This window comes from Medicago sativa, chromosome 5 (assembly GCF_051527215.1).
Source record: "Medicago sativa cultivar Bolivia chromosome 5, Bolivia_mono, whole genome shotgun sequence".
Taxonomy (NCBI): Eukaryota; Viridiplantae; Streptophyta; class Magnoliopsida; order Fabales; family Fabaceae; genus Medicago; species Medicago sativa.
The window spans coordinates 49,038,543-49,052,191 of NC_140753.1; the positions used below are offsets into that span (position 1 = coordinate 49,038,543).

The following is a 13,649-nucleotide window of genomic DNA, read 5'->3' on the forward strand; positions in this document are numbered from 1 at the left end:
TCGTTCTTCTCCATTCTTTCCTCTTTTCCACCACCACCATCACTTCAGTTCACCAGTATGATCACTAACCAAATGGGATATGAAATGATCTAAAAAATAAACAACTTGAATATTGCTAAAAAAATTAGTCATTACAATATTTAATCGTCTTGTTAATTGATACATAATTTGCTTAAATCAATTATCAAAGAGAAAAAAAAAATTATAAACCTATCATACCTTTGGTTAATGCATGCCTTGTTAATTAAAGAAAAGATCAAAACACAACTGATATGTAATTAATTTTAAAGTAAAAGAAATTAATTTTAAAAATATTAAATAAATTACACACAATTGTGTTTTCTAAACTCTCATGACTTAAACACGACTCGTGGAGTCATGTATATCAATCACAAACAAGAAGACTAACTTGATGCACAAACCACCAACATATCTTACAAAGAATATATATCCTCATCATTCTTCATATATGGTATATGACTACATGAGTCTTGCATTTCAACCACAAACAACTGATATATTTTACGAAGAAAATACATCTCCCTCATTTTTCATGTATTAAACATGACTCTTTAAATCATGCATGTCGTGTTAGAATAAATAATTTATATGTTAGAAATACAAAGTTATTTTAAATTTTAACACCTATATATTTAGGTACGATAAATCTTTTATCCATCAAATAACTATTTTTTATTTATAAATAATCGCATAATTTTTTTTTATGTTCTATTATTTTATGCTCATATTATAAATTATATCGTCTATCACTTTAAAATTAGAGTGAAAAAATATCAACAACAACATTAATGTAGACCCTAACTACTCTCTCTTCAATTTAGCCTCTAAACTATACAAATATGATAAGTACTCTATGCTAAAGTCTAAACTATATAAATATGATAAGTAGTTTGTAAAGTATATACAAACCCGTTAATTTAGTCACTAAAGTATATGAAAATTCTTTAATATAGTCTTTAACAACCGTCAATTTAGTTTATTGGAAAACTTATTTAAGAGTATAATTGAAATAATGTAAAAATCACTCCGAAATTCCATATTCTCAAGTTTTTTTTTTACTAAACAAGATATTCCCTTTGTATATATAATATAAATACATACATACATACATACATACATACATACATACACACACACACACACAAATATAAAAGAAAATCATAAATTAACAAAATATTCACTTAATTAAAAAAACAAATAAAAAATTACACTAATAAAAAATCCGTTTACAACTTGTATTAGGGTTTGCATAACCGCACCAACCGATGTCGTGACAACCTTGTAAATAACGATTCATCAAACAATGGCTTATAGTCATCGTAGTTGTGAACTGAGGTGGATATAGAGATTGAAATACGAAATTGAAGGTCATTGAGGACAAAGAGAGCGTGAGTGTTGCAACATCGAACAACAATAAAGGAGAGGTGTAGCGATACGTGCCGAACTCGTCGTTTCAACGATGATGAAGATAAAATTTTCTTAAAATCAAGTCAATGATTTTGGCATATGAGGATACTTGCACTCTGAGGAGAGTGCAAATTCACCAGATACCACTTACCAACCAATAGAACAAAATCAAACAGAAAAAGAAAAAATCTTTCGTCGATGTAAGAATAATTAATAAATGTTTGCAAACAAAATAAATTATGTTGTGAATTAGGGCTGGACAAAATTTGAATAAACCGCCCAAACAGTCCGTTTCGAATTGCCGCAAGCGGATCGGTCTAGAAGAATCATTGGCTTGTTCAAATTTCAAAAAACGGCCATGACTAGGTTATTGCGTTGCAGTTGGGTTAAATAGACCCATGGCAACCCATACCCATTCATTCAATAATCTTCATGAAAGAGATAAATCATTGGTTTTGTTTGTATGTATGTATGTATGGTTCAATCATAATAAAAAGAGAAATGATATTCTAACAACCATTTTGTGACAACCTACACCCTCCGGTCACTAATATAAGCAAAAATCTACATTTTAGATTCATTCATTTAATGATGTACGTGGTCTTTATTATAGACCACATACATCATTAAATGAATGAACCTAAAATGTAGATTTTTGCTTATATTAGTGACCGGAGGGTGTATGTGACAACTTTATCTCTCATACTCACATTATCTTTTTACTTTCTCTCTCTATTGTTTTGGTTTCCGTGTCACTATCTACTTTTCCTTTGAAAATTGGTGGTTGTCACAAAAGTTGTTGATTTTTGGTTGTTAGAATATCATTGCTCTAATAAAAATTGTTAGATTATTAATTCATGAGACCCGCAACACAACACCTCACATGCTAAAATACCTTTTCTCATTATTTTTTCTTTCACGATATCACTTTTCACACTTCTACGTACTTCGAGACTATCCCTCTCTCATTTCTCTCTTCCAAACTCTTTTCTCGTTCTCTTCTGAAATTTTTTTTTTCCGACCCTGTTTGCCAAAAAAATTCCAAAGTTGACCCCCTATTGAAAAAAAATACAGAAATGACCCACTTTCAATTTTTGGGGGTTTTTTTTTGTCGTTTTCTGCATTCCCGCCGTTTCAAATGGCGGGAATGAGCCGTCGTTCTGACGGCCGTCACGTCGCTGCAGGTTTTGTTTTTTTTTTTTGATTTTTTTTTTCAGTACCGCCATTTCAAATGGCGGGAATGAATAATACTTTTTTTTTTTTCGTTTTTTTATTTTTTAGGCCATTATTTGTTTATTTATTTGTTTAACAATAAATAAAAAAATATTAATTTATTTGTTTAATAATAAATAAAAACATATTAATTTATTTGAACGCATAATACATAACGTTATTAACTATCGGTTATTTATACTCGGACAATTTCTCCTAATATGACCGTTTTTTTTTGCCATTATTTGTTTATTTATTTGTTTAACAATAAATAAAAAAATATTAATTTATTTGTTTAATAATAAATAAAAACATATTAATTTATTTGAACACATAATACATAACGTTATTAACTATCGGTTATTTATACTTGGACAATTTCTCCTAATATAACCGTTTTTTTTTATTTTTTTGGCCATTATTTGTTTAACAATAAATAAAAACATATTAATTTATTTGTTTAATAATAAAAAAAAACATATTAATTTATTTGTTTAATAATAAAAAAAAAACATATTAATTTATTTGAATGCATAATACATAACGTTATTAACTACCGGTTATTTAAACTCGGACAATTTCTCCTAATATGAAAATATGTGGTCAAATAACCGATAGTTAAATAACCGATAGTTAATAACGTTATGTCCGAGTTAATAACTTTATGTCCGAGTTAATAACCGATAGTTAATAACGTTATGTATTATGCGTTCAAATAAATTAATATGTTTTTATTTATTATTAAACAAATAAATTAATATTTTTTTATTTATTGTTAAACAAATAAATAAACAAATAATGGCCTAAAAAATAAAAAAACGAAAAAAAAAAGTATTATTCATTCCCGCCATTTGAAATGGCGGTACTGAAAAAAAAATAAAAAAAAAAAAACAAAACCTGCAGCGACGTGACGGCCGTCAGAACGACGGCTCATTCCCGCCATTTGAAACGGCGGGAATGCAGAAAACGACAAAAAAAAACCCCCAAAAATTGAAAGTGGGTCATTTCTGTATTTTTTTTCAATAGGGGGTCAACTTTGGAATTTTTTTGGCAAACAGGGTCGGAAAAAAAAAATTTCTTTTCTTCTTCTTCTTTACAATTCTTCTCTTTCTTCTCTAAACCCCATCATATGCATGAGTTCCCGTTATTTTTTTGCTTCAACCATGAAAAATAAATGCAACTTTTACATAAAATCTGCTCAATTAAAGTTTGTAGATCTCACAAGATTCAACATTTGATTCAAAGAAGAAGATAATCTTCTGCCCACAAGTTTCACAATCTTTTGTGTTCTTTTGTTTTATAAGTTTATTTATTTTTGAATCAGATGTTTATTTAATAAATTAAAATTCAATGTTTTGAAGTTTCTTTTTGTTTGTAACTTTTTATGAATATTGCTGCTGGTTGATGATCTTCATCAATGGTAAATTTTGGATTTTTTTTGTATATGACTTTGAAGTTTGAAATTTGGCTTATTGATATTTTGCGTGTTTGTTCCTTCGTATCTGTGTAAACCGAACCGCTGAAACCGCATTTCGAGCAACCCGTCAACCGCCGTTACCGAACACTCTAATGGTGTGTTTGGTGTAGAAGAGAAGTTGTGAAGAGAGAAATAGGTAAGAGAGAGTTTGAAAAGAGAGAAAAAGATGAGAAATAGAGTTGATTTGATGGATTGTTTGGTATAAAAGAGAAATGAGAGAAATAGAGAAGAGAGAAGTGTTGTTTATATTTAAAAGTACTATAATGCCCCTATGTTAAAATAACATTTCCAATCAAACTAATTTAATTCTTTTGTTTAAATTCAGTTAATTAATTTAACTACTTATTTTAAATGAAACGTATATATATTTTTTTATATAAATTTAAGTATTTTTTTCTATCAATAAAAAGAATAGTATTTGCAAAAAAAAAAAAAAAGTGTAATATTTCGTAAATATTTTGTGAAATGATAAACAACAGCGTACCAGCACACTCTACATTTATACTAGAAAACAGCCACTTCATATGAAATAAAGCTTTTTCTTAAGGAATGAACGAAGCAAAGTTGTAGTTGCAAAAAAATTACAATACAATAAAGTATAATAAATTAGTTAAATGAAAAGGGAAATGAGGGGTATAATAGGAATATGAAAAAGCATCTCATCTCTCCTTCTATTTCTCGTCAGTTATGGAGAGAAAGAATTTTGTGTGGGACCCATGACTTTTTAGTCTCTCTCCCTTATTTCTCTTCACTACCAAACAGGAGAAGTTCACCATCTCTCTTCAACTTCTCTCTTTCTTCACTCTCTCTTCCCTATTTCTATCCTACCAAACAGAGTGTAATGGACGAAAATGAGTTTCATTTTATCACCCACGGTTGCCTTTTGGTTTGGTGTTTTCGGACCGAATTCCGATCGAACCTGACCGTCATCCACCCCTACAATCAAATAATAAAAATATTTCATTTCATTTCAACAAACAGTAAATAGAGATGCACTTCGTCTTGTCCACTGTTATACACAGCAGCATAAACAAAAACCATAATTTGAATAATTAGAATTTAATAAGCAATTTAGTTATGGTGTGTTTGGTGTAGAAGAGAAGTTGTGAAGAGAGAAATAGGTAAGAGAGAGTTTGAAAAGAGAGAAAAAGATGAGAAATAGAGTTGATTTGATGGATTGTTTGGTATAAAAGAGAAATGAGAGAAATAGAGAAGAGAGAAGTGTTGTTTATATTTAAAAGTACTATAATGTCCCTATGTTAAAATAACATTTCCAATCAAACTAATTTAATTCTTTTGTTTAAATTCAGTTAATTAATTTAACTACTTATTTTAAATGAAACGTATATATATTTTTTTATATAAATTTAAGTATTTTTTTCTATCAATAAAAAGAATAGTATTTGCAAAAAAAAAAAAAAGTGTAATATTTCGTAAATATTTTGTGAAATGATAAACAACAGCGTACCAGCACACTCTACATTTATACTAGAAAACAGCCACTTCATATGAAATAAAGCTTTTTCTTAAGGAATGAACGAAGCAAAGTTGTAGTTGCAAAAAAATTACAATACAATAAAGTATAATAAATTAATTAAATGAAAAGGGAAATGAGGGGTATAATAGGAATATGAAAAAGCATCTCATCTCTCCTTCTATTTCTCGTCAGTTATGGAGAGAAAGAATTTTGTGTGGGACCCATGACTTTTTAGTCTCTCTCCCTTATTTCTCTTCACTACCAAACAGGAGAAGTTCACAATCTCTCTTCAACTTCTCTCTTTCTTCACTCTCTCTTCCCTATTTCTATCCTACCAAACAGAGTGTTAATACACTTCGTAACTATTTGTGTGACTAAGTTATTTTAAGCGTGTATTACATATAGGCGCATTTGCCACATAATCATTAACGAATTTGTATAGTTTACGAGTTTTTTTGGTGGTAGCCGGAGTTTGAACTTCGAAACTTGCATATATTATATATTGTTTCAACCAACCGAGCTAAACTCACGATGACTATAGTTTACGAGTTTGCTGGAAGGACTAAGACCCTATTTGTTACTGATTTTATAAAATGTAATTTTTTTATATTCAATAATTTAAAGATTAATTTTAATTTTGTTTAGCAAAAAATCCTTTAAAACAAAAATTTAGCAAAACAAAACTATTTTGTGTTTTTTTTTGTTTACATATGTTGTGTTTATTAATTGCGTGTTTTTTTTTGTTTACATATGTTGTGTTTATTAATTGCAATGAAAATGAATGAATGTTTTAGAAAATCAACAACCTATACGAAGTAACTTTATTTGAGTTTAATGGTGGTGAGTTGATGATCCAAAACAATTTCGCAAATACAAACCAATCAGAATATTTTAGGTTAATTAAGTTTTTAGTCCCTATAAATATTCACAGTTTTGTTTTTAGTCCATACAAAATAAAATCACACTTTTTAGTCCCTGTGACATTTTTCTTAAGCATTTTAGGGACTAAAAATGCTGATGGAAAAATTTTATAGGGACTAAAAATGCTGATTGAAAATTTTATAGAGACTAAAAATGCTGATGGAAAATTTTATAGAAACTAAAAATGCCGATGACAAAATTCTGAATATTTATAAGGACCATTTACTTAATTAACCAAATATTTTAAATTGACACGTAATTTAAAATATTAATTAAAACATAAATTGATATGACCGCTCTAAATATTTTGATTGATTGTGTGTATAATATTGTTTCGACGGTCAACCAACCTGCTACCATTAATATCTTTTTATTTTCTTTTGAATTGTTATTATTTTAAATTTAAAAGTCTGAATCTGTCAATTTTTTTTTTTTAAAGTCTGAAGAAGATCCTTCGAAGTGGAAAGGAAGCGCAGATGGAATCATCATCGATTTGGGAATACAGTGTAGTCCTCTTCCTACGTCCTCTCTTCGCCATAGTTTTCGTTATCTCCTTAATCTCTCTAGGTTTGTATAACAGTAACTTCATTTCTATCTATTTCTTTCTCCATCGCTTTTTCAATTCAATTTGTTTTTGTAGGTTGGTTATTGGCATGGAAACTGGTGTTGGTTCACGTTCCTTTGGTACAAGAGATTTTTGGTCTCAAAAAGAAACCTATTCGATCTAAGCCTCAAACTGGTCGTCTCTCCAAAATTTACAGCAACCTTAATAATCCCCCAATTTCATCTTCATCTTCCACTTAGGTTCGTAACTTCTCTCTTTCTCATTTTTCATTATATTATTGCGAATTGAATGATACCAATCAAGTTATGTTTATTCGTTCATTCAACTCACTTCGTTTTCGTGTCTTCTATTTAGCACAATCGCTTCAAATTAAAAGATGGAGTAAACCATCAAATTGGTCCCGTCCCTGAATGTATTAATATTTCAAACTAGTCCCGTCTTTGTCAAAAGTTTCTCAATTAGGTCCTCGTCATGCGTTTAAAAACATAAAGACAGTGACCTAAGACAATGACCTAATTGAGAAACTTTTGACAAAACGGGGACTAGTTTGAAATATTAATACATTCAAATTAGATTTGTTAAGATAGTTTTTTGAGAAACTTTTGACAAAACGGGGACTAGTTTGAAATATTAATACATTCAAATTAGATTTGTTAAGATAGTTTTTTTAACTGACTGTGTTGGGGGAGAAGTCCCTTGCTTTTTGTTAAATTCCAATAGGTTTTCGAAAAAATTGGTCAGGTTTTGCCGTTTTGGGACTTGGTTGGAATTCTTTGTCTAGGAATCTAATTTATACAAGGGTAGATTTCTTTACATAGCATGGAGGACTAGAAATTCAGTAGTAATTTTAGATCCATTGAAATAGAAACCAGAAACATTGATCCTAAATTCGTAATGCATGTTCTGTTGCCAATAGGTTTCCATTTCCAAGCAACTAGGATGTTTTGAGTTGATAGTTTAGGTAGTCTAATTCGTTACTGTTTGGTACTTTATCTCATTTGGACTTGATATTGGTATGATAGAGAAGATAGGAAGGAATAGTTTGAGTTGAGAAACACTATCCTATATTAACTCGTATTTACTGAATCAATATGATAGCATATTTTATCCTTGTAGCTTACTTATATTGCATATTAGTGCAAATTCTATCCTTAGGGAGGCTGTTGTGTTGGGAAAAGAGTATAACAATACGACAGAATGTTTTTCCCTTCTAAACACACTTCATTGACCGTCGTTTTTGGCTTCGTAAATAACATCTAGCATGCACACTCAACAAATCCGTCTAGATTCTGCCCAACATTATTTACTTAAACACACTTGGAAGTGGTTCTTGTAATCCTGACTCGTTTAGCCCAGCAGTGCTATCAGATCATCCTCATTTTCAGCTAAGTACTTCTTTGACTGTATTCTTCACCATCAAATGCACCAAAAACATAGCTTCCAAATCCGTTGAGCAGTGGTCTTTTTTCTTTTGGAGAGACAACTTTGTTTATACAATCGATCACCAACCGACGTTGTTCACAAAATATGACCGAGTCAAAAGACTTTACATTCCTCAATCATGATAAGGAATTGATCCCCCTTTGTTTCAGAAACTGATCCCCCTTTGTCTCAGAAACTGATCCCCCTTTGTCTCAGAAACTGATCTCATCACCATAGCTTCACATTCTTGCACCCTTATATATCCACTCACATAAGGAATTGTCATACAACTTAATGCTCACCTTCACAATAGTCTTTTCTTTGGCAACACGTGCAAAGGCAATGATGCATACAGCTGCCCAAAAGACACAAAGTAAAGTTGCGCACTGCATCATCTTCAGACATATACAAAAGATATTTTTTAGCACATGCTTCTTTAATAATTTATATTTTCTTCATTTCGTCAAAAGAAAAAAATGTCTCATATCTATTGTGACTCTGACTTCGATACTAATACTGTTCACAACAGTATGGTATACAATCAATCACCACCGACGTTGTTCACAAAATATGACTGAATCAAAGGACTCTACATTCCTCAATCATGATAAGGAATCCCTTGTCTCAGAAACTGATCCCATCACCTTATCTTCACATTCTTGCACCCTTATATATCCACTCACATAAGGAATTGTCATACAACTTAATGCACACCTTCACAATATTCTTTTCTTTGGCAAAATGAAGCAAATGATGCATACAGCTGCCCAAAAGACACAAAGTAAGGTTGCGCACTGCATCACTTTCAGACATACACAGAAGGTATTTTTAGCACATGCTTCTTTAATATTTTAGATTTTCTTCATTTCTTCAATAGAAAGAAATGTCTTGTATCTATTTTGACTCCGGCTTCGATACTAATACTGTTCACAACAGTATGGTAATCCTTAAGCACAAATCCACGGGTGGACTTGAGCATGCTGACAGTCCAAACAACATACACACTTTACATCCTCTATTGTCCCCGTATCAGGCTCCTCGATTCCAATCTAAACGAACTTCTTGCAAAGTTGTACCTCAATACCAATTTTTGTTGTGCAGTGGTTGACTTACGTCATCTTGGCCTCATTGCATCTTAGACCATCAACAATTGCAACAAGCAAGACAATGATATCAAGTTCCAATTCAGTACTTTGTCTCCTATCTCTCTTTCTTTTTTCTACCAATGCCAGTGCAAACAAGAGCACCAGTGCAATGTTGTAGGCATCCCTCCATCCAAATTTCAGTTATGAGGCCTACCAATCTCCTTTTTCTACAACAATTCTCACCACAACCATTCCATATGCCTTTGATTTTAAATTTCCATGACCAATGGAAACTTGTCCTCTGTTAATGAGGTTGGTTTTTTAAGGTATAAGTTACTTGGTATACACTATGTAGTCAATACCGGCGTAGCAGCCCTTAGACACTACATTGATTCACATTGTATTGCAGTTTTGAGTAGCGGCTGTAATACCACGGATAGCTGCCAAATTGCTGCTGTAGCATCCGCTGCATTGAAACTTAAGTACTGTATAATTCTTAAGATTTGGAACTTTTTGGTCATTTCACCGTAAAATAGATATTTTTAGCCCTCAACTTGAAGATTTTCCCCTTTCTTTTTTTATTTTTTTAAAAATTGAATGACAATGAAACGGGCTCGTCCTGTCTTGTCGTTTCTTCTCCGAAATAGCTTCACCTTCACTTTGAGTGGCTTTTTGGCAGCTCTTTCTGTGACTTTCTGGCAGTCACCCTCAGTTTGGAGATAGTGATTTGTGTTTACTTTAAATACATACTTTAAACCTTGGAGGCTAAAATTTATTTCTGGCAGTCACCCTCAGTTTGGAGATAGTGATTTGTGTTTAATTTAAATACATACTTTAAACCTTGGAGGCTAAAATTTATGTTCTTTCTGTGACTTTCTGGCAGTCATCCTTACTTTTGATATTGATATATATATCCTGATAGCAATGAACATTGGATATTAGTTCTGTATATGTCTTTAATCTCGTGTATTCTTATATTTTTTTTAGCGTTTAGGTGTTTGAAATCAGTTTCTTGTATTGTTTCCCTAAACTTTGATGTCCCATACTGCTACTACCCACTAGTGCTATAGCGTTTTAGGGGTCAGTCACTACGCTCCAGTATACATCACTGAATACTTAGTTTATACATCACTTGCTTCTTCTTTCCGAGTTGATATTTTTCCTGTTATTATATATGTTTTATATTATTTGATATTTAAAGGGCAACCCGGTGCACTAAACCTCCCGCATATGCGATTTTTTTTTAAAAAAAGTATGCGATTTTGTCATTCGATTGTAATTTTTATCATATCCTACCATTGTTTGATCCATCTCAAACATAGAATAGGAATATAGGATAGTATAGTGCAGTAAATATTGTATATGATAAAATATAGGAGATTATACGGTTCATATGATATCATAATGTCTTGTTTATATCTAAAACTCATCTCCTATCTGTCTTTAACTTATCATTGACAGCAAATAGGTCATGCATTGCTTTCTTGCCTTGCCATTATAGATGAGATCATTAAATTGATTTAAGATATAGAAACAATCATGAGCATTAACGGTTGCTTCTTGTCAATGCAGATATGATCATTGAATGGTAAACAGTTTGTTGTGTATGGCTAACGTGGAAGCACAGGCCGTGACTCACTGATTGAGATAAAATGAAAAAATTCCAAGTAGAAGATAACATGCCTCAAAAGCTCAGGGATGTTTATATGTTTATATTTGTACACAATATTAGTTCATTACTCTATATGTTGCTCTGTGGAACTACTTTGGCAAATCCAAGTGATAATTTTTTATGATTGTCATGCAAACTACACACATTTATGTAAGTGCAGGCAACTAGGAAGCATGATATATTGATAACTAGATCTTAAAATTAAAACACTTTGTTAGCATCTGTACCTCCTAGTTGAAATATAACCCATCTAAGTAATTCCAGTTGCTGGCAATATGGCTTAGTGCATGTATAGAGTCACGACGAGTTTTAACTAAATTAATGTGACACATAGTTTTGTTGAAAGGGTTACAGTGTGGCTTTTGTCAAAATTACACTGTTGCAATGTGATTCTGACAAACTTACCGTCCGTACAAACATGTATTGTACATTGTAAGTTTAATTTAGTGCGCAATAATAACAAAATTACATAGTAGTCCCCACTTTTCCACTTTCTTAATATGCTACAGTCTACAAAACATATACTCTCTTCACTGCACTTTGCTTGTTAAACAACCTCCCAATTCCTATCCCTTCATCCTCTTCGCAACCTTTTAGTTCACAGCACTCTATTTACTCACTTGCCCCCTTCTGAACCGTCTCTTCCTTCAAACCTAACTGCTCTTTCTTATTCTTCCTAAAGTGAACATGCCCTTGTTAGTGAGTAGATAAGAGTCTTATAGACTCATTCTTGTTTGCCCAAATAAGAAATGAGAAATGATATTTGAACAACTATTTTTTGACAACTTTTGTGACAACTTTCCCTCTCATACTCACATTGTCTTTCTACTTTCTCTTTCTATTGTTTTGATTTTTGTGCCACTACTTAAATTTCTTGTATAATTTGGTTGTCCAACAAGTTGTCACAATAAAGGGTTGTTCAAATAACATTGCTCATAAGAAATTAACTATTAAGCACACCTTTTGGAGTATGATGCTTTAAGGCATATTGCCAATGCCAAGGTAATGATGGGTGACTAGAATGATTAGGGGTTTATATATGCGTATAAACGCAACGTTGTTTTGGAACAAGGTTGCAGTGAGAAAGATATATTGGTTGAAGATGTAGCCACAAAGTGTTTGTCAAGGCCAATGGTTAGGGGTTTGAGAGGATAATTTTTGAAGCTATTAAAGAAGATCGTAATCTTGATTTGATTATTGATGGAGTCAAGGAGGTGAAGGAAAATCAACATTGACTTTATGCATCTTTGTTTTCACATCTATGTATGTAAACTTGTGTTTCAGTTGAAGCTATTGGAGTGTTGTTGGTTTCTCTTATGAACTTATTAGCTTATAGGTTGGTTCAACCGTGGTCGGTCACAATCGCTTAGAACTGAATCAAATCGGGATGCACTACAGTTTAACCGATTCGTTATTTCAAATTTTTAAACAGTATTTTTATTACGCACTTGTTTCTTTATTACTGATCAAGTTCAACCGATTTAACCATAAGTTGAAGGTCTCGCCAACTTGATCTCCGACCCAGTTTTGTAAACACAGTTTCAAAACTTTTTTTTTTGGTTTCACTCATATGCTATGTGTAATTAATGAGATCTCGTAGACTAGAGTTTCTCCTTCTATAAGAGAGTGACTAATCTATTCTCTATGTTTACGATACTCAATGCCTTCCCTCTATCCTTATCCTCCTTTATTTATACAAAAATTCTCCCAACAGCTCTTACAACACTAACCCCCCTTTATTTTATATTTAACATATCACATGGAGGGGGTCATTGATTTATAGAGGGAGTCTTGCTTGGGCACATGTATTTGGACACATCATTTAGACACAGACACATCAAAATGTATTTTACTAACTTTTTAAAAAATAAATATTATTCAATTATTTTCTCTTTCCACTTTTACTCATTATTGTATGTGTGCCTAAAATTGATGTGTTGGGTATGTGCCCAAGCAAGTATTTTCCTGTATGGTCATAGAATTGATTGTCCTGAGAGGGTATACAACAAGGTAGAGAATAAAAGTATTGCAGTGTAGAATGAGATGGAAGCGGCTTAAGTTCTTGGATTAATATGCAAAATTAAGGCTTAAACACCCATATTTGATTACCAATAACTTATTGATTGAAGGGAATGCAATATTTGGTATGTTAAACATGCAAATTTGGTCCTGCCAAAGGCAATTATTGACTTCACATGAAGAAACCGAATTACAACAAGGATACTAATAACTTTTTAGAAGATTAAATTAAATGTTCGTTTTAATAGTAAAATAAAGACAGTTTAAACAAATTCCTTCTTATTGGCAGGATTTTCCTATGTCAGTAAATAACTCTTCCAAAAACTATAACAAGGAAGAGCATGAACTGTTAATGGTTTTACATCTAATGT

The 13,649-nt window shown here is 31.6% G+C and overlaps 1 protein-coding gene across 1 annotated transcript; it reads left to right on the plus strand.

The window, feature by feature from the left end:
* Window positions 1-6,925: 6,925 nt before the first annotated feature.
* LOC146922648 (uncharacterized) lies at window positions 6,926-11,533 on the plus strand. Its single transcript, XM_085715473.1, has 3 exons — window positions 6,926-7,082; window positions 7,156-7,319; window positions 11,160-11,533. Exons 1-2 carry the CDS (start codon window positions 6,992-6,994, stop codon window positions 7,317-7,319), a joined length of 255 nt encoding a protein of 84 aa, XP_085571599.1. The 5' UTR covers window positions 6,926-6,991; the 3' UTR covers window positions 11,160-11,533.
* The last annotated feature ends 2,116 nt before the right edge of the window (window positions 11,534-13,649 follow it).

Excerpts from the sequence above, each read along its gene's own strand:
- LOC146922648 (XM_085715473.1), top strand. The coding sequence starts at position 6,992 with ATGGAATCATCATCGATTTGGGAATACAGTGTAGTCCTCTTCCTACGT. Across the intron at positions 7,083-7,155 it reads TATCTCCTTAATCTCTCTAG|GTTGGTTATTGGCATGGAAA; the intron begins GTTTGTATAACA and ends TTGTTTTTGTAG.